At 38.2% G+C, this 12,721-nt stretch overlaps 1 protein-coding gene across 5 annotated transcripts in view; it reads left to right on the top strand.

The window, feature by feature from the left end:
* The window catches only part of RMDN2 (regulator of microtubule dynamics 2), an 88,220-nt gene that overhangs the window by 19,401 nt on the left and 56,098 nt on the right, over positions 1 to 12,721 (top strand). The window contains exons 1-2 of one of the 5 annotated variants that reach the window (XM_033175998.1): positions 3,928 to 4,055; positions 5,300 to 6,269. The exons of 2 other annotated variants lie outside the window; for them this stretch is intronic. In XM_033175998.1, coding sequence (XP_033031889.1) covers positions 5,644 to 6,269 — 626 coding nt within the window. In that variant the 5' untranslated portion in view covers positions 3,928 to 4,055; positions 5,300 to 5,643. Of the gene's footprint in view, positions 1 to 2,881; positions 3,067 to 3,927; positions 4,056 to 5,299; positions 6,270 to 12,721 lie in introns of those variants that run through there. 2 more of the 5 variants (XM_033176002.1, XM_033176001.1) reach the window with 2 other exon arrangements.

Genomic DNA, 12,721 nt, shown 5'->3' with positions numbered 1-12,721 from the left:
TGCACTAATGTGTTTGCTGTGGTGTTCCCAGTGCTTAGCACAGTTTATCATTCAGCACATGATACATTATCATGAAGTATTTGCGTTAATGATGAACATGTGAAGGAAGAACGTTTGGAAGAGCAGGTGTGGAGAGTAGAAGAGGTAATTAACTAGAAACATTAATAAGGATTACCCAGGAGGTGGTTTCCCCATTTGAGATTCAAGACTACGTGCCAGTCTTCACTGTTGGATGATTCTGTTTTTCAATAGTTATTGCCATTTCATATGAGAGTAAGAACCCTGGTGGTTGAATTGATCCAGATTTGGGGATTTTTAGGGTGAGCTTGATAGAGAGGCAAAAGGCGGAGGATGTGGAGAGTATAGAGAAGAAAACAAATTATCTAATGTTGCTAGAATGCATATATACTTGTTGGCCTAGAATACATACTTTTTGTTTTCATTGTTTCAAAACTACTTCCAGCTTGTTTTTGCATCATTTCAAACCCTTGATTGTGTCCTGTTCTATATTCTTGACTAGAATGCTTTTAGTGAATTTATTTTATTTTTTGAAATTATTTTTTTAATTTTGATTTTTGTAGATTTAGAGAGTAAAAATGCAGTTCTGTTACATGGCTGTTTTGCAAAGTATGAGCTTTTAGTGTAACTATCACCCAAATAGTGTACATTGTACCCGTTAGGTAATTTCTCATCCCTCACCTCCTCCCACCCTCCCACCTTTAGAAGTGTCTACTGTCTGTTATTCCATGCTCAATGCCCATGTGTACACATTATTTAGTTCCTTCTTATGAATGAGAATATGTAGTATTTGACTTTCTGTTTCTGAGTTATTCAGTGAATTAATTTTAATAACCTTCTTTCTCTCAAAAGAAAATAATATATGGATGAGAAAATTCTGAAAGTAGAATTTCTATAAAATAGAAATAACCAATATTTGTGCTATATTCATAAAAAAGCCATACTTCTTCTGCCTCGCAAGTCACATACAGACAGCTGTGTCATCTTGGTAACCAACTGCAAACAGGGAACTTACGTGGATAGAGTGTAATGTTGTAGTGAAAGGAAATACAGCAGTTTACCTGGTGCTAATTTAAAAATGAATATTGCTGTTACTGTCCACAATCAGGCACATTTGATAAACTATTTATAAAAGCAACTAAATTAATGTAATGAATTGAATAGTCTGTATTATTATTATTGAAGAATAATACTACACTCAGATCAACTACAGATGTGTGTTTTTCAATAGCTGAATTCAGAGTACTTCACAATATTTGTTTTGAATAATGTGGAAAAACTTACATTTGTCAATTCAAGTTAACTCAATTTTTAGTTTGGGACTTGTTCTTTGTGTTAAGGTTTCAGTCCCAGTCAGGGCTCTCCCCTTGTGCCTCCAACTTCTCCCCATGTGTAATATAGATTCTCTGAAGAGACTTGTCATCTAGGTTCCAGGAGGGGGACATCAGTCCTGGTATTGTTCACTGTCTTTTCTAGACTCCAGCTTAGATAGGCAGCTGCTATGAGGTACCTCCAAAGACGCTTCTGCCTTGACTCTGGGGGTCGTCAATGACCCATATGTTCTGGAACAGAGCTACTCAAACTGTGGTCTGTGGACCAGCAACATCAGCATCCCGTCTTGCCTGTGGGAGTGTGGGAAATGCACATTCTCAGGACACACCTCGGACCTAGCGAATCAGAATGTCTGGGAGCGGTGCTCAGGAATCTGCATTTTAACAAGCTCTGTGAATGACTCTTACACACCCTAACATTTGAGAAGCTTTGTTCTAGAAGACTTTTTAACATCCACCTGAGCAATCATGATGAACTTTTCATTTTAATGAGTGGTAATTATGGTTAGAGATAAACAAAAGGTTCATTGGGCATAGTGAGTATAATGATGAAATATTGACCTTGGTGAGAATAGAGTGGCTGTTGTAGAAAAGGAGGAGGTTTGGGTGGCCATAGGGCATGATAAAAGCAGAAGGTACCTGGGGTCATAGAATTGATAATGAAGAGAATTGGGAATGAATTGAAGGATGAACATGTTTTAGATGCTTGTCATTATAAGGGGTTACTGTTTGCTTTTGGGCTAAGTCTAATTTTGGTTCTCTTAAAAATAAGCCAAAAGGAGGCAATTTGCAGACATTTAGAGGGTTAGGTAAGTTCTTCACCTAGAACAATATTAAACAGCTTCTAGATATTATCTGTACTGGTATGATATTTCTTTTCTGATGTCTGAGCAGATCTGGATCTTCTTCCTCATCCCCCCAAGTGCACCACACCCAAACACCTTTTTGTTTGTGTCTGGATAATCATAGATTTGCTTGAATAGGGTCGAGGGAGTGATCTGACCTCTTTATTACCTCCACTGAGCAGCAATGGTTAACAATGTTGAGATTTAGTTACAAAAATTATTTCCTTTGGGGTAGCTCAGTGAGCAGATGCTTCTTTCAGAGTCCATTGGTGGGAGTGTTAAACAACAAGCTGGCCCAATTTTTCAAAGAAAATTTCTTAGAGAAACTATAAGCATTACATATTCTGTTCTTGCAATGTGCAGAAGAGATCCTTTTGGAAAATGACAATCAGACCTTAGTGTGGCTTAGGAACAAAAGACAGTAATCTCACAAGAGAGGGAAAATTTAATAGATTGCTACAGAGACAGACAGTCCTCCTGGGCTTCTTGTGCTCCCAGACATCTTGCTACATGAGCCACGCATGTAAGGCCCTGGTCATTCTTTATGTGGGCCATTTTTCAGGGTTGTGTTGAGCAACCTTGAAGAATGAGTTACTGTTTCCCTTCAGGACCAAGAGCAGGTTTAGCAGGTTTTGCTTACTACTTACTGTAAAAGTGGTAGATCATTTCAGCTCAACCTTCTTTCCTATAACACAATCCACTGTGAATACAAGTGTCCTTGGGCCCTCTGCATTGCCCCTGTGGCAATGTGGGACCCAGGAAAACCAATATAAATGTCCTGGTGATCATGCTGCTTTGCTGTGCTATAAGTAACGTAAGTCTTCTGTCTCTAACCCAGGAATCTCATGTCTTCTGCCGGCATCCATGAAACAGTAAGAGATTAATTTATTAGTTTGTATGTAAACTAAAATCAAATTATAAGTCCGACCATTGTATGCTGAACATTAGAGAGAGCTTTGGGTCTCTTAAAAGGAATTTGTTCAAGGGTTTCCTGCATTAGGGTGTTAGGAAGGGAGCAAAGGCTAGAGGTGGTAGTAGTATTTAGGATCAGGAGATTGCACAGTAAAAGAAAGTATTTGAGGGGGTGTTTCATGTGATAGGTAGTTATACAAATACACATATACCTGTTATGGGGACAGTAACCCAAATTGGTTTGGATAAGAAAGGATAGTGTTTCTTTTCTAATAACTGTTAACCTTGCGTTTAGGTGAGTATCAGTTGTTCTGAGGAGTAATCGTGGCACAGCATATCCCCGTAATCTGTACAAATGGCCCAAGCAGTCAGATGGCATACTTTACTGCTAAGGTGGATGAGGCTTGTTTCATTTGTGGGGGCAAGGACATGTGCTACTTATTAAACTTTTTTTCCCCTGCTCAATGTATCTTTAGGCCAAAGTCTCTAACAGTTGCTTTTCCATATCACTGAAGGATGCAAAAATCTGGGGTAAAGAATGTTCGAGTGAAAGAAGAAGGAGTTAGTAGGACAGGGATGTGGAAGGCAGCTGGTGAGAGAGATGGTCCAAGGTAAAGGATTGTGCAGGTGTCATATATGTTATTGTCCTCATCCAGCTGTTTTCCCACCCCTGGATTTGTTGGATAACTGCTTGAACAGTGAAGGTAGAAACACATTCCACAGCCATGTGAATTCCAACTTCTGAGAAAGCTGAGCTACAGAACAGTTCTAATATAAACTGTTGTAATGAGATTCTAGAGTCTGCTGTCATCACATTCTGTGTTGTTACCATGTTAACTCCATATGCAGCTTGAGCATTCAGTCTTCTGTTTATGGCTTAAAGATGATGGCCTAGAAGGGAGGGGAGAGACTTACTTTGGATTAAATTCAAAATGGGAACATGCTTAAGGTAAGCCTTAGAAAAAAACTTCAACATATGCTAAAAGAACATTGAAAATATTCATAAACCAACCTTTAGTGCTTCCTTTAGTTTCCCATAATAACTGGATATCCTGGACTGTCCAGATATTTACTTAAATCATTATCCCCAGAGAGATTCTGCTTCATCCATGGTTAATATTTTAAAATACAATTAGTCAACAGAATATAAGTTTATTCTCCTTAACTCCTTTAAATACAGTAGTTTAGTAGTCTCAAACAGATATTGTGGTTTATTACTTTTTTTTTTTTTTTTTGAGAAGGAGTCTCGCTTGTCACCCAGGCTGGAGTGCAGTGGTGCAATCTTGGCTCACGGCAACCTCTGACTTCCGGGTTGACACCATTCTCCCGCCTCAGCCTCCCGAGTAGCTGGGACTACAGGCGCCCACCACCACGCCTGGCTAATTTTTTAATATTTTTAGTAGAGACGGGGTTTCACTGTGTTAGCCAGGATGGTCTCGATCTCCTGACCTCGTGATCCATCCGCCTCAGCCTCCCAAAGTGCTAGGATTAGAGGCGTGAGCCACTGCGCCCGGCCTGGTTTATTATTTTTAAAACCAGTTCTGTCTTTTCCTTTAGGAATCTTTTTGTTCTGGTATCCTGGTGTATGCTTCCCCTGATCTTTCTACCTGCTTCCCTGATTTTATGAACTTCTCTTCCCAAGGTTTAATAGAGTGGGTAGGTACTATGTAGGCAGAAATAAGCTTTTAGACTTGTGTATTCTTTTGAGTACATCTGTGTGACCATTAACTTCAGCTCCCCTATTCTTTTTTTTTTTTTTGAGACGGAGTCTTGCTCTGCCGCCCAGGCTGGAGTGCAGTGGCCGGCTCTCAGCTCACTGCAAGCTCCGCCTCCCGGGTTCACGCCATTCTCCTGTCTCAGCCTCCCGAGTAGCTGGGACTACAGGCGCCCGCCTCGTCGCCCGGCTAGTTTTTTGTATTTTTTAGTAGAGACGGGGTTTCACCGTATTAGCCAGGATGGTCTCGATCTCCTGACCTCGTGATCCGCCCGTCTCGGCCTCCCAAAGTGCTGGGATTACAGGCTTGAGCCACCGCGCAGCTCCCCTATTCTTATTCCCTGCTGTTTCCATATTTGTATGGAAACAGTACCAGCTGGTAGACACCAAAAGGTGGATATTATCCTTCAGGAGGCTTGGCAGGTCTCCACTCTGCTCCCTATTTTTTTTTTCTTCATCTGACCCTTTTCTCACTCTAGCTGCTGCAAAGAGGACCAGAGCTTTCCAGCGATGTTCTGCAGAAGATCAAGTTACTACAGACGCCCAGCATCGTGGAACCTCTTCTATTTCACAACCAAATATATCTCTTGGTCATAAAACGTCTTATTCCCCTGTAACATGTAAAGTCAATTCAGCCAAAACAAGTAGAAGGTTATTATCTCTATCAAGTCCATCTTTCTCTGAAAGAAGATGTTCTTTATTTGTTGGATTTCAAAAAAGAAATGCTTCCCCATACCGGCAACAAAGTAGAGCTAACTTTGATTCTGAAGAAGACACAAGCTTCACTGATTTAAAATCTTCCTCAGACCATTTTGGTAGCTTTATGTCCTGCAGAAGATGTTTCTCATCCCGTAAACTAAGTATAGTTTCCTGTTACAAGAGTGCCAATTTTTTTGATCCTCAAGCAAGTGGCCAGAATGTGTTTAATCTAAAAGAAATCGAAATCTTTTCTAAAACCTCAAATAATACTGATGCTAAAAAACATATAACCATCTCTGCTCCTGAATATAACACTAAAAATTTTAAGAATTTTGAAACAAACACTACTTCTCCAGCCTTTGGGAACACTATTGATACAGCCTCCTATCAACAAAGCACATCATCCTTCTTTTCTCTTGCAAGTGATATTTCCTCTCCCAATCAACAAAATGGAATTGCCACTGATATTCAACAAAGGGGCCAATTATGTAAAGATTTAAAAGATTTCCTTCATCCTGGTACTGAAAGTTACAGCACAGATCATTCTCCAATCACGGTTCAACAGCATCCCTCTCAAAGTGGAACTTTCCCATTCCTCCATAAAGCTGGATTTTCTTCATCTTATAAAAATTCTGGTTGCTGTATCCCATTTCAAAACGAAGTAACTTCAGGCCCATCTGAAGATGAAGACTTTGCTGTCTTGTTTGAAGATGAAGACAGATCTTCACCTACTGAAATTCCTAAAATAAGGTCACCTCAGACTTTACCCTGTCTTAGAAGGGCACCTCAAATAGTTTTCCCACCAGTCACTTTCATAGTCTGTAGAATTCATTTCTCATAACTCCCCTTTCCTCACCAAGCTTCACTGCATTTTCTGAAAAAGATTCCTACATTGCAGTATAAATTTAATTGCTGTACTTTTGAAAGTTAGTTTGCTGATGTTACTGGAGTATGGAAGTCAACGATGATTTTGTTTTAAGCTTTTTTCAGATTTACTGCTTAAAGATGGGCTAATCTCAGATTTCCGAGTGACTGATGTAATACTTTTGTGGTCTGAAAATAACATCAAGCCTTGATGTGTGGACCTTCTAAAAGTAATACATTCTTTGAGAGTTTAGTATCCCCTTTTATCATACTCTAATCGTTAGAAATAGTCTTCTTACATAATCTCTAGAGTTATATTCATCAGTACACACATTTTCATATCTATCAGCCTTGCTAGCTATATTTCTCATGCCCGATGTTCCACTGACAGATGATGTTTTTATTAACACAAGAATCAAATTAGAAGTTAAAAATGTTTAGTGGAATATATAGAATATTTTGAAACCAGATATTTTAACTAAGTAATTTTAATACACATTCATGTATGTGCAAATCTGGGCATTCAAGGAATTCTGAAATCAGGAAAAAGTATGTATATTAGTCTCCCAAAATTTTATTTTTAAAAATGAATGTTTTTCATTTTTTCCGTTTGTATTAAACAAAGACTATTATAAAGTATCAAAGTAGCTAATGAATGAAAATGCATGTAAGCAATTGAAAATATTTAAGTTAGAATACAATTAGATTTTATAGAGGAAAGGAATTTGCATTATTTCTAATTATCCTAATAAAATGTTCCCCAAATTTGTATCATGCGGCTAAGATGTTATTTTTACTTTTGTGATTTTCTCTTCTTCTTAGCATGTGTCTTAAAAAATGGTCTTTTGATTTTAATTTTTAAAAATTGTGATAAATACAAAAGTTACCATCTTAACCATTTTAAAATGTGTGTTTCAGTGACATTAAGTACATTCACATTGTTGTACAGCCATCACCACCATCCGTTTCCACAACTCTTTTCATCTTGGAAAACTGAAACTAAACTCTCCACCCATTAGATAAGAACTCTCTACTCCGCTCTCTCCCTAGCCCTTGTCAACCATCACTCTACTTTATATATATGATTTTGGCTACTGCAAGTACCTCATATAAGGGGAATCATATGGTATTTTGTGACCAGCTTATTTCACTTAGCATAGTGTATAATGTCCTCAAAGTTCATCCGTGTTTTAGCATATGTCAGAATGTCCTTCCTTTTTAAGGCTGAATAACATTCCACTGTATGTATATATCACATTTTGCATATCCTTTATCCATCAGTGGACAATTTGGGGCACTTCCATGTTTAACTATTGTGAATAATGCACTATCTATGAACATGTGCATGCAACTATCTGTTCGAAACCTTGCTTTCAATTCTTTTGAGTATATATCCAGAAGTGGAATTATTGGATCATGTGGTAATTATATTTTAATTTTTTGAGGAACCACCATATTGTTTTCCATAGTGGCTGCACCATTTTACATTTGCACCAAGAATGTAGAAGGATTCCAGTTTCTCCACTACCTTACCAACACTTACTATTTTGTTTTGTTTTGTTATAGTAGCCATCCTAATGGGTATGAGGTGGCATCTCATTGTGGGTTTTTATTTGAATATCCCTAATGATTAGTAACATTGAACATCTTTTTGTGTGACTGCTGCCTATTTGTATCCCTTCTTTGGAGAAATGCCAATTCAAGTCTCTTGATCATTTTTTTTAAGTCAGGTTTTATTTTGTTGTTGATTTGTAGGAGTTCTTTATATAGTTTGGATATTGACACTTTAAAAAAGATATAATTTGCAAATATTTTTTCCCAATGTGTAGGTTGCCTTTTTGCTGAGTATGTCCTTTGATTCTTAGAAGTTTTAGATTTTGAGGTAGTCTAGTTTATCAATTTTTTCTTTTATTGCCTATGCTTTTAGTGCCATAATCAATAAATCATTGCCAAATCCACTGTTGCGTTATGTTTTAAGAGGTTTATAGCTTTAGGTTTTACATTTAGGTCTTTGATGCATTTTGAGTTAATTTTTGTGTGTGATATTAAGTAATGGTCTTACTTCATTCTTTTATATGTGAATATCCAGTTTTCTCAACACCGTTTGTTGAAGAGATTACCCTTTCTCCTTTGAATGATCTTGGAACCTTTGTCAAAAGTCATGTGATCATATATGTGTGGTTGACTTCTGGGCTTTCCATTTTCTTTCACTGGCCTATGCATCTGTCTTTACGCCACACTGTACCACACTGTTTGGTTACTGTAGCTTTGTAGTAAGTTTGAAAATCAGGAGTTGTGAGACCTCCAACTTTGTTTTTATTTTCAAGATTATTTTGGCCATTTGGGGTGTCTTGGAATTCCAAATGAATTTCAGGATAGATGTTTCTTTTTTTTTTTTTTTTTTTTATGCATTTTATTTATTTTTTTTATTTTTTTTTATTATACTTTAAGTTCTAGGGTACATGTGCATGACGTTATATCATGTATAACTCCCCAATGCAATCCCTCCCTCCTCCCCCCTCCCCATGATAGGCCCCAGTGTGTGATGTTCCCCTTCCCGAGTCCAAGTGATCTCATTGTTCAGTTCCCACCTATGAGTGAGAACATGCGGTGTTTGGTTTTCTCTTCTTGTGATAGTTTGCTAAGAATGATGGTTTCCAGCTGCATCCATGTCCCTACAAAGGATGCAAACTCATCCTTTTTGATGGCTGCATAGTATTCCATGGTGTATATGTGCCACATTTTCTTAATCCAGTCTGTCACAGATGGACATTTGGGTTGATTCCAAGTCTTTGCTATTGTGAATAGTGCCGCAATAAACATACGTGTGCATGTGTCTTTGTAGTAGAGTAATTTATAATCCTTTGGGTATATACCCAGTAGTGGGATGGCTGGGTCATATGGTACATCTAGTTCTAGATCCTTGAGGAATCGCCATACTGTTTTCCATAATGGTTGAACTAGTTTACAATCCCACCAACAGTGTAAAAGTGTTCCTATTTCTCCACATCCTCTCCAACACCTGTTGTTTCCTGACTTCTTAATGATTGCCATTCTAACTGGTGTGAGATGGTATCTCATTGTGGTTTTGATTTGCATTTCTCTGATGGCGAGTGATGATGAGCATTTTTTCATGTGTCTGTTGGCTGTATGGATGTCTTCTTTTGAGAAATGTCTGTTCATATCCTTTGCCCACTTTTTGATGGGGTTGTTTGTTTTTTTCTTGTATATTTGTTTGAGTTCTTTGTAGATTCTGGATATTAGCCCTTTGTCAGATGAGTAGGTTGCAAAAATTTTTCCCATTCTGTAGGTTGCCTGTTCACTCTGATGGTAGTTTCTTTAGCTGTGCAAAAGCTCTTTAGTTTAATTAGATCCCATTTGTCAATTTTTGCTTTTGCTGCCGTTGCTTTTGGTGTTTTAGACATGAAGTCCTTGCCCATGCCTATGTCCTGAATGGTACTACCTAGATTTTCTTCTAGGGTTTTTATGGTATTAGGTCTAACATTTAAGTCTCTAATCCATCTTGAATTAATTTTCGTATAAGGGGTAAGGAAAGGATCCAGTTTCAGCTTTCTACTTATGGCTAGCCAATTTTCCCAGCACCATTTATTAAATAGGGAATCCTTTCCCCATTTCTTGTTTCTCTCAGGTTTGTCAAAGATCAGATGGCTGTAGATGTGTGGTATTATTTCTGAGGACTCTGTTCTGTTCCATTGGTCTATATCTCTGTTGTGGTACCAGTACCATGCTGTTTTGGTTACTATAGCCTTGTAGTATAGTTTGAAGTCAGGTAGTGTGATGCCTCCAGCTTTGTCCTTTTGACTTAGGATTGTCTTGGCAATGCGGGCTCTTTTTTGGTTCCATATGAACTTTAAAGCAGTTTTTTCCAATTCTGTGAAGAAAGTCATTGGTAGCTTGATGGGGATGGCATTGAATCTATAAATCACCTTGGGCAGTATGGCCATTTTCACGATATTGATTCTTCCTATCCATGAGCATGGTATGTTCTTCCATTTGTTTGTGTCCTCTTTGATTTCACTGAGCAGTGGTTTGTAGTTCTCCTTGAAGAGGTCCTTTACATCCCTTGTAAGCTGGATTCCTAGGTATTTTATTCTCTTTGAAGCAATTGTGAATGGAAGTTCATTCCTGATTGGCTCTCTGCTTGTCTGTTACTGGTGTATAAGAATGCTTGTGATTTTGCACATTAATTTTGTATCCTGAGACTTTGCTGAAGTTGCTTATCAGCTTAAGGAGATTTTGGGCTGAGATGATGGGGTTTTCTAAATATACAATCATGTCATCTGCAAACAGGGACAATTTGACCTCTTCTTTTCCTAACTGGATACCCTTGATTTCTTTCTCTTGCCTGATTGCCCTAGCCAGAACTTCCAACACTATGTTGAATAGGAGTGGTGAGAGAGGGCATCCCTGTCTTGTGCCAGTTTTCAAAGGGAATTTTTCCAGTTTTTGCCCATTCAGTATGATATTAGCTGTGGGTTTGTCATAAATAGCTCTTATTATTTTGAGGTACGTTCCATCAATACCAAATTTATTGAGCGTTTTTAGCATAAAGGGCTGTTGAATTTTGTCAAAAGCCTTTTCTGCATCTATTGAGATAATCATGTGGTTCTTGTCTTTGGTTCTGTTTATATGCTGGATTACGTTTATTGATTTGCGAATGTTGAACCAGCCTTGCATCCCAGGGATGAAGCCCACTTGATCATGGTGGATAAGCTTTTTGATGTGCTGCTGAATCCGGTTTGCCAGTATTTTATTGAGGATTTTTGCATCGATGTTCATCAGGGATATTGGTCTAAAATTCTCTTTTTTGTTGTGTCTCTGCCAGGCTTTGGTATCAGGATGATGTTGGCCTCATAAAAAGAGTTAGGGAGGATTCCCTCTTTTTCTATTGATTGAAATAGTTTCAGAAGGAATGGTAGCAGCTCCTCCTTGTACCTCTGGTAGAATTCAGCTGTGAATCCATCTGGTCCTGGACTTTTTTTGGTGGGTAGGCTATTAATTGTTGCCTCAATTTCAGAGCCTGCTATTGGTCTATTCAGGGATTCAACTTCTTCTGGTTTAGTCTTGGGAGAGTGTAAGTGTCCAGGAAATTATCCATTTCTTCTAGATTTTCTAGTTGATTTGCGTAGAGGCATTTATAGTATTCTCTGATGGTTGTTTGTATTTCTGTGGGGTCGGTGGTGATATCCCCTTTATCATTTTTTATTGCGTCTATTTGATTCTTCTCTCTTTCTTCTTTATTAGTCTAGCTAGCGGTCTGTCAATTTTGTTTATCTTTTCAAAAAACCAACTCCTGGATTCATTGATTTTTTGGAGGGTTTTTTGTGTCTCTATCTCCTTCAGTTCTGCTCTGATCTTAGTTATTTCTTGCCTTCTGCTAGCTTTTGAATGTGTTTGCTCTTGCCTCTCTAGTTCTTTTAATTGTGATGTTAGAGTGTCAATTTTAGATCTCTCCTGCTTTCTCTTGTGGGCATTTAGTGCTATAAATTTCCCTCTACACACTGCTTTAAATGTGTCCCAGAGATTCTGGTATGTTGTATTTTGTTCTCATTGGTTTCAAAGAACATCTTTATTTCTGCTTTCATTTCGTTATGTACCCAGTAGTCATTCAGGAGCAGGTTGTTCAGTTTCCATGTAGTTGAGCGGTTTGGATTGAGTTTCTTAGTCCTGAGTTCTAGTTTGATTGCACTGTGGTCTGAGAGACAGTTTGTTATAATTTCAGTTCTTGTACATTTGCTGAGGAGTGCTTTACTTCCAATTATGTGGTCAATTTTGGAATAAGTGCGATGTGGTGCTGAGAAGAATGTATACTCTGTTGATTTGGGGTGGAGAGTTCTATAGATGTCTATTAGGTCCGCTTGGTGCAGAGATGAGTTCAATTCCTGGATATCCTTGTTAACTTTCTGTCTCGTTGATCTGTCTAATGTTGACAGTGGAGTGTTGAAGTCTCCCATTATTATTGTATGGGAGTCTAAGTCTCTTTGTAGGTCTCTAAGGACTTGCTTTATGAATCTGGGTGCTCCTGTATTGGGTGCATAGATATTTAGGAGAGTTAGCTCTTCCTGTTGAATTGATCCCTTTACCATTATGTAATGGCCTTCTTTGTCTCTTTTGATCTTTGATGGTTTAAAGTCTGTTTTATCAGAGACTAGGATTGCAACCCCTGCTTTTTTTTGTTCTCCATTTGCTTGGTAGATCTTCCTCCATCCCTTTATTTTGAGCCTATGTATGTCTCTGCATGTGAGATGGGTCTCCTGAATACAGCAGACTGATGGGTCTTGACTCTTGATCCAGTTTGCCAGTCTGTGTCTTTTAAT

Source organism: Trachypithecus francoisi, unplaced genomic scaffold (assembly GCF_009764315.1).
Source record: "Trachypithecus francoisi isolate TF-2019V2 unplaced genomic scaffold, Tfra_2.0 Lachesis_group17, whole genome shotgun sequence".
NCBI classification, from domain to species: Eukaryota; Metazoa; Chordata; class Mammalia; order Primates; family Cercopithecidae; genus Trachypithecus; species Trachypithecus francoisi.
This window is presented reverse-complemented; position numbering and strand designations above follow the sequence as displayed.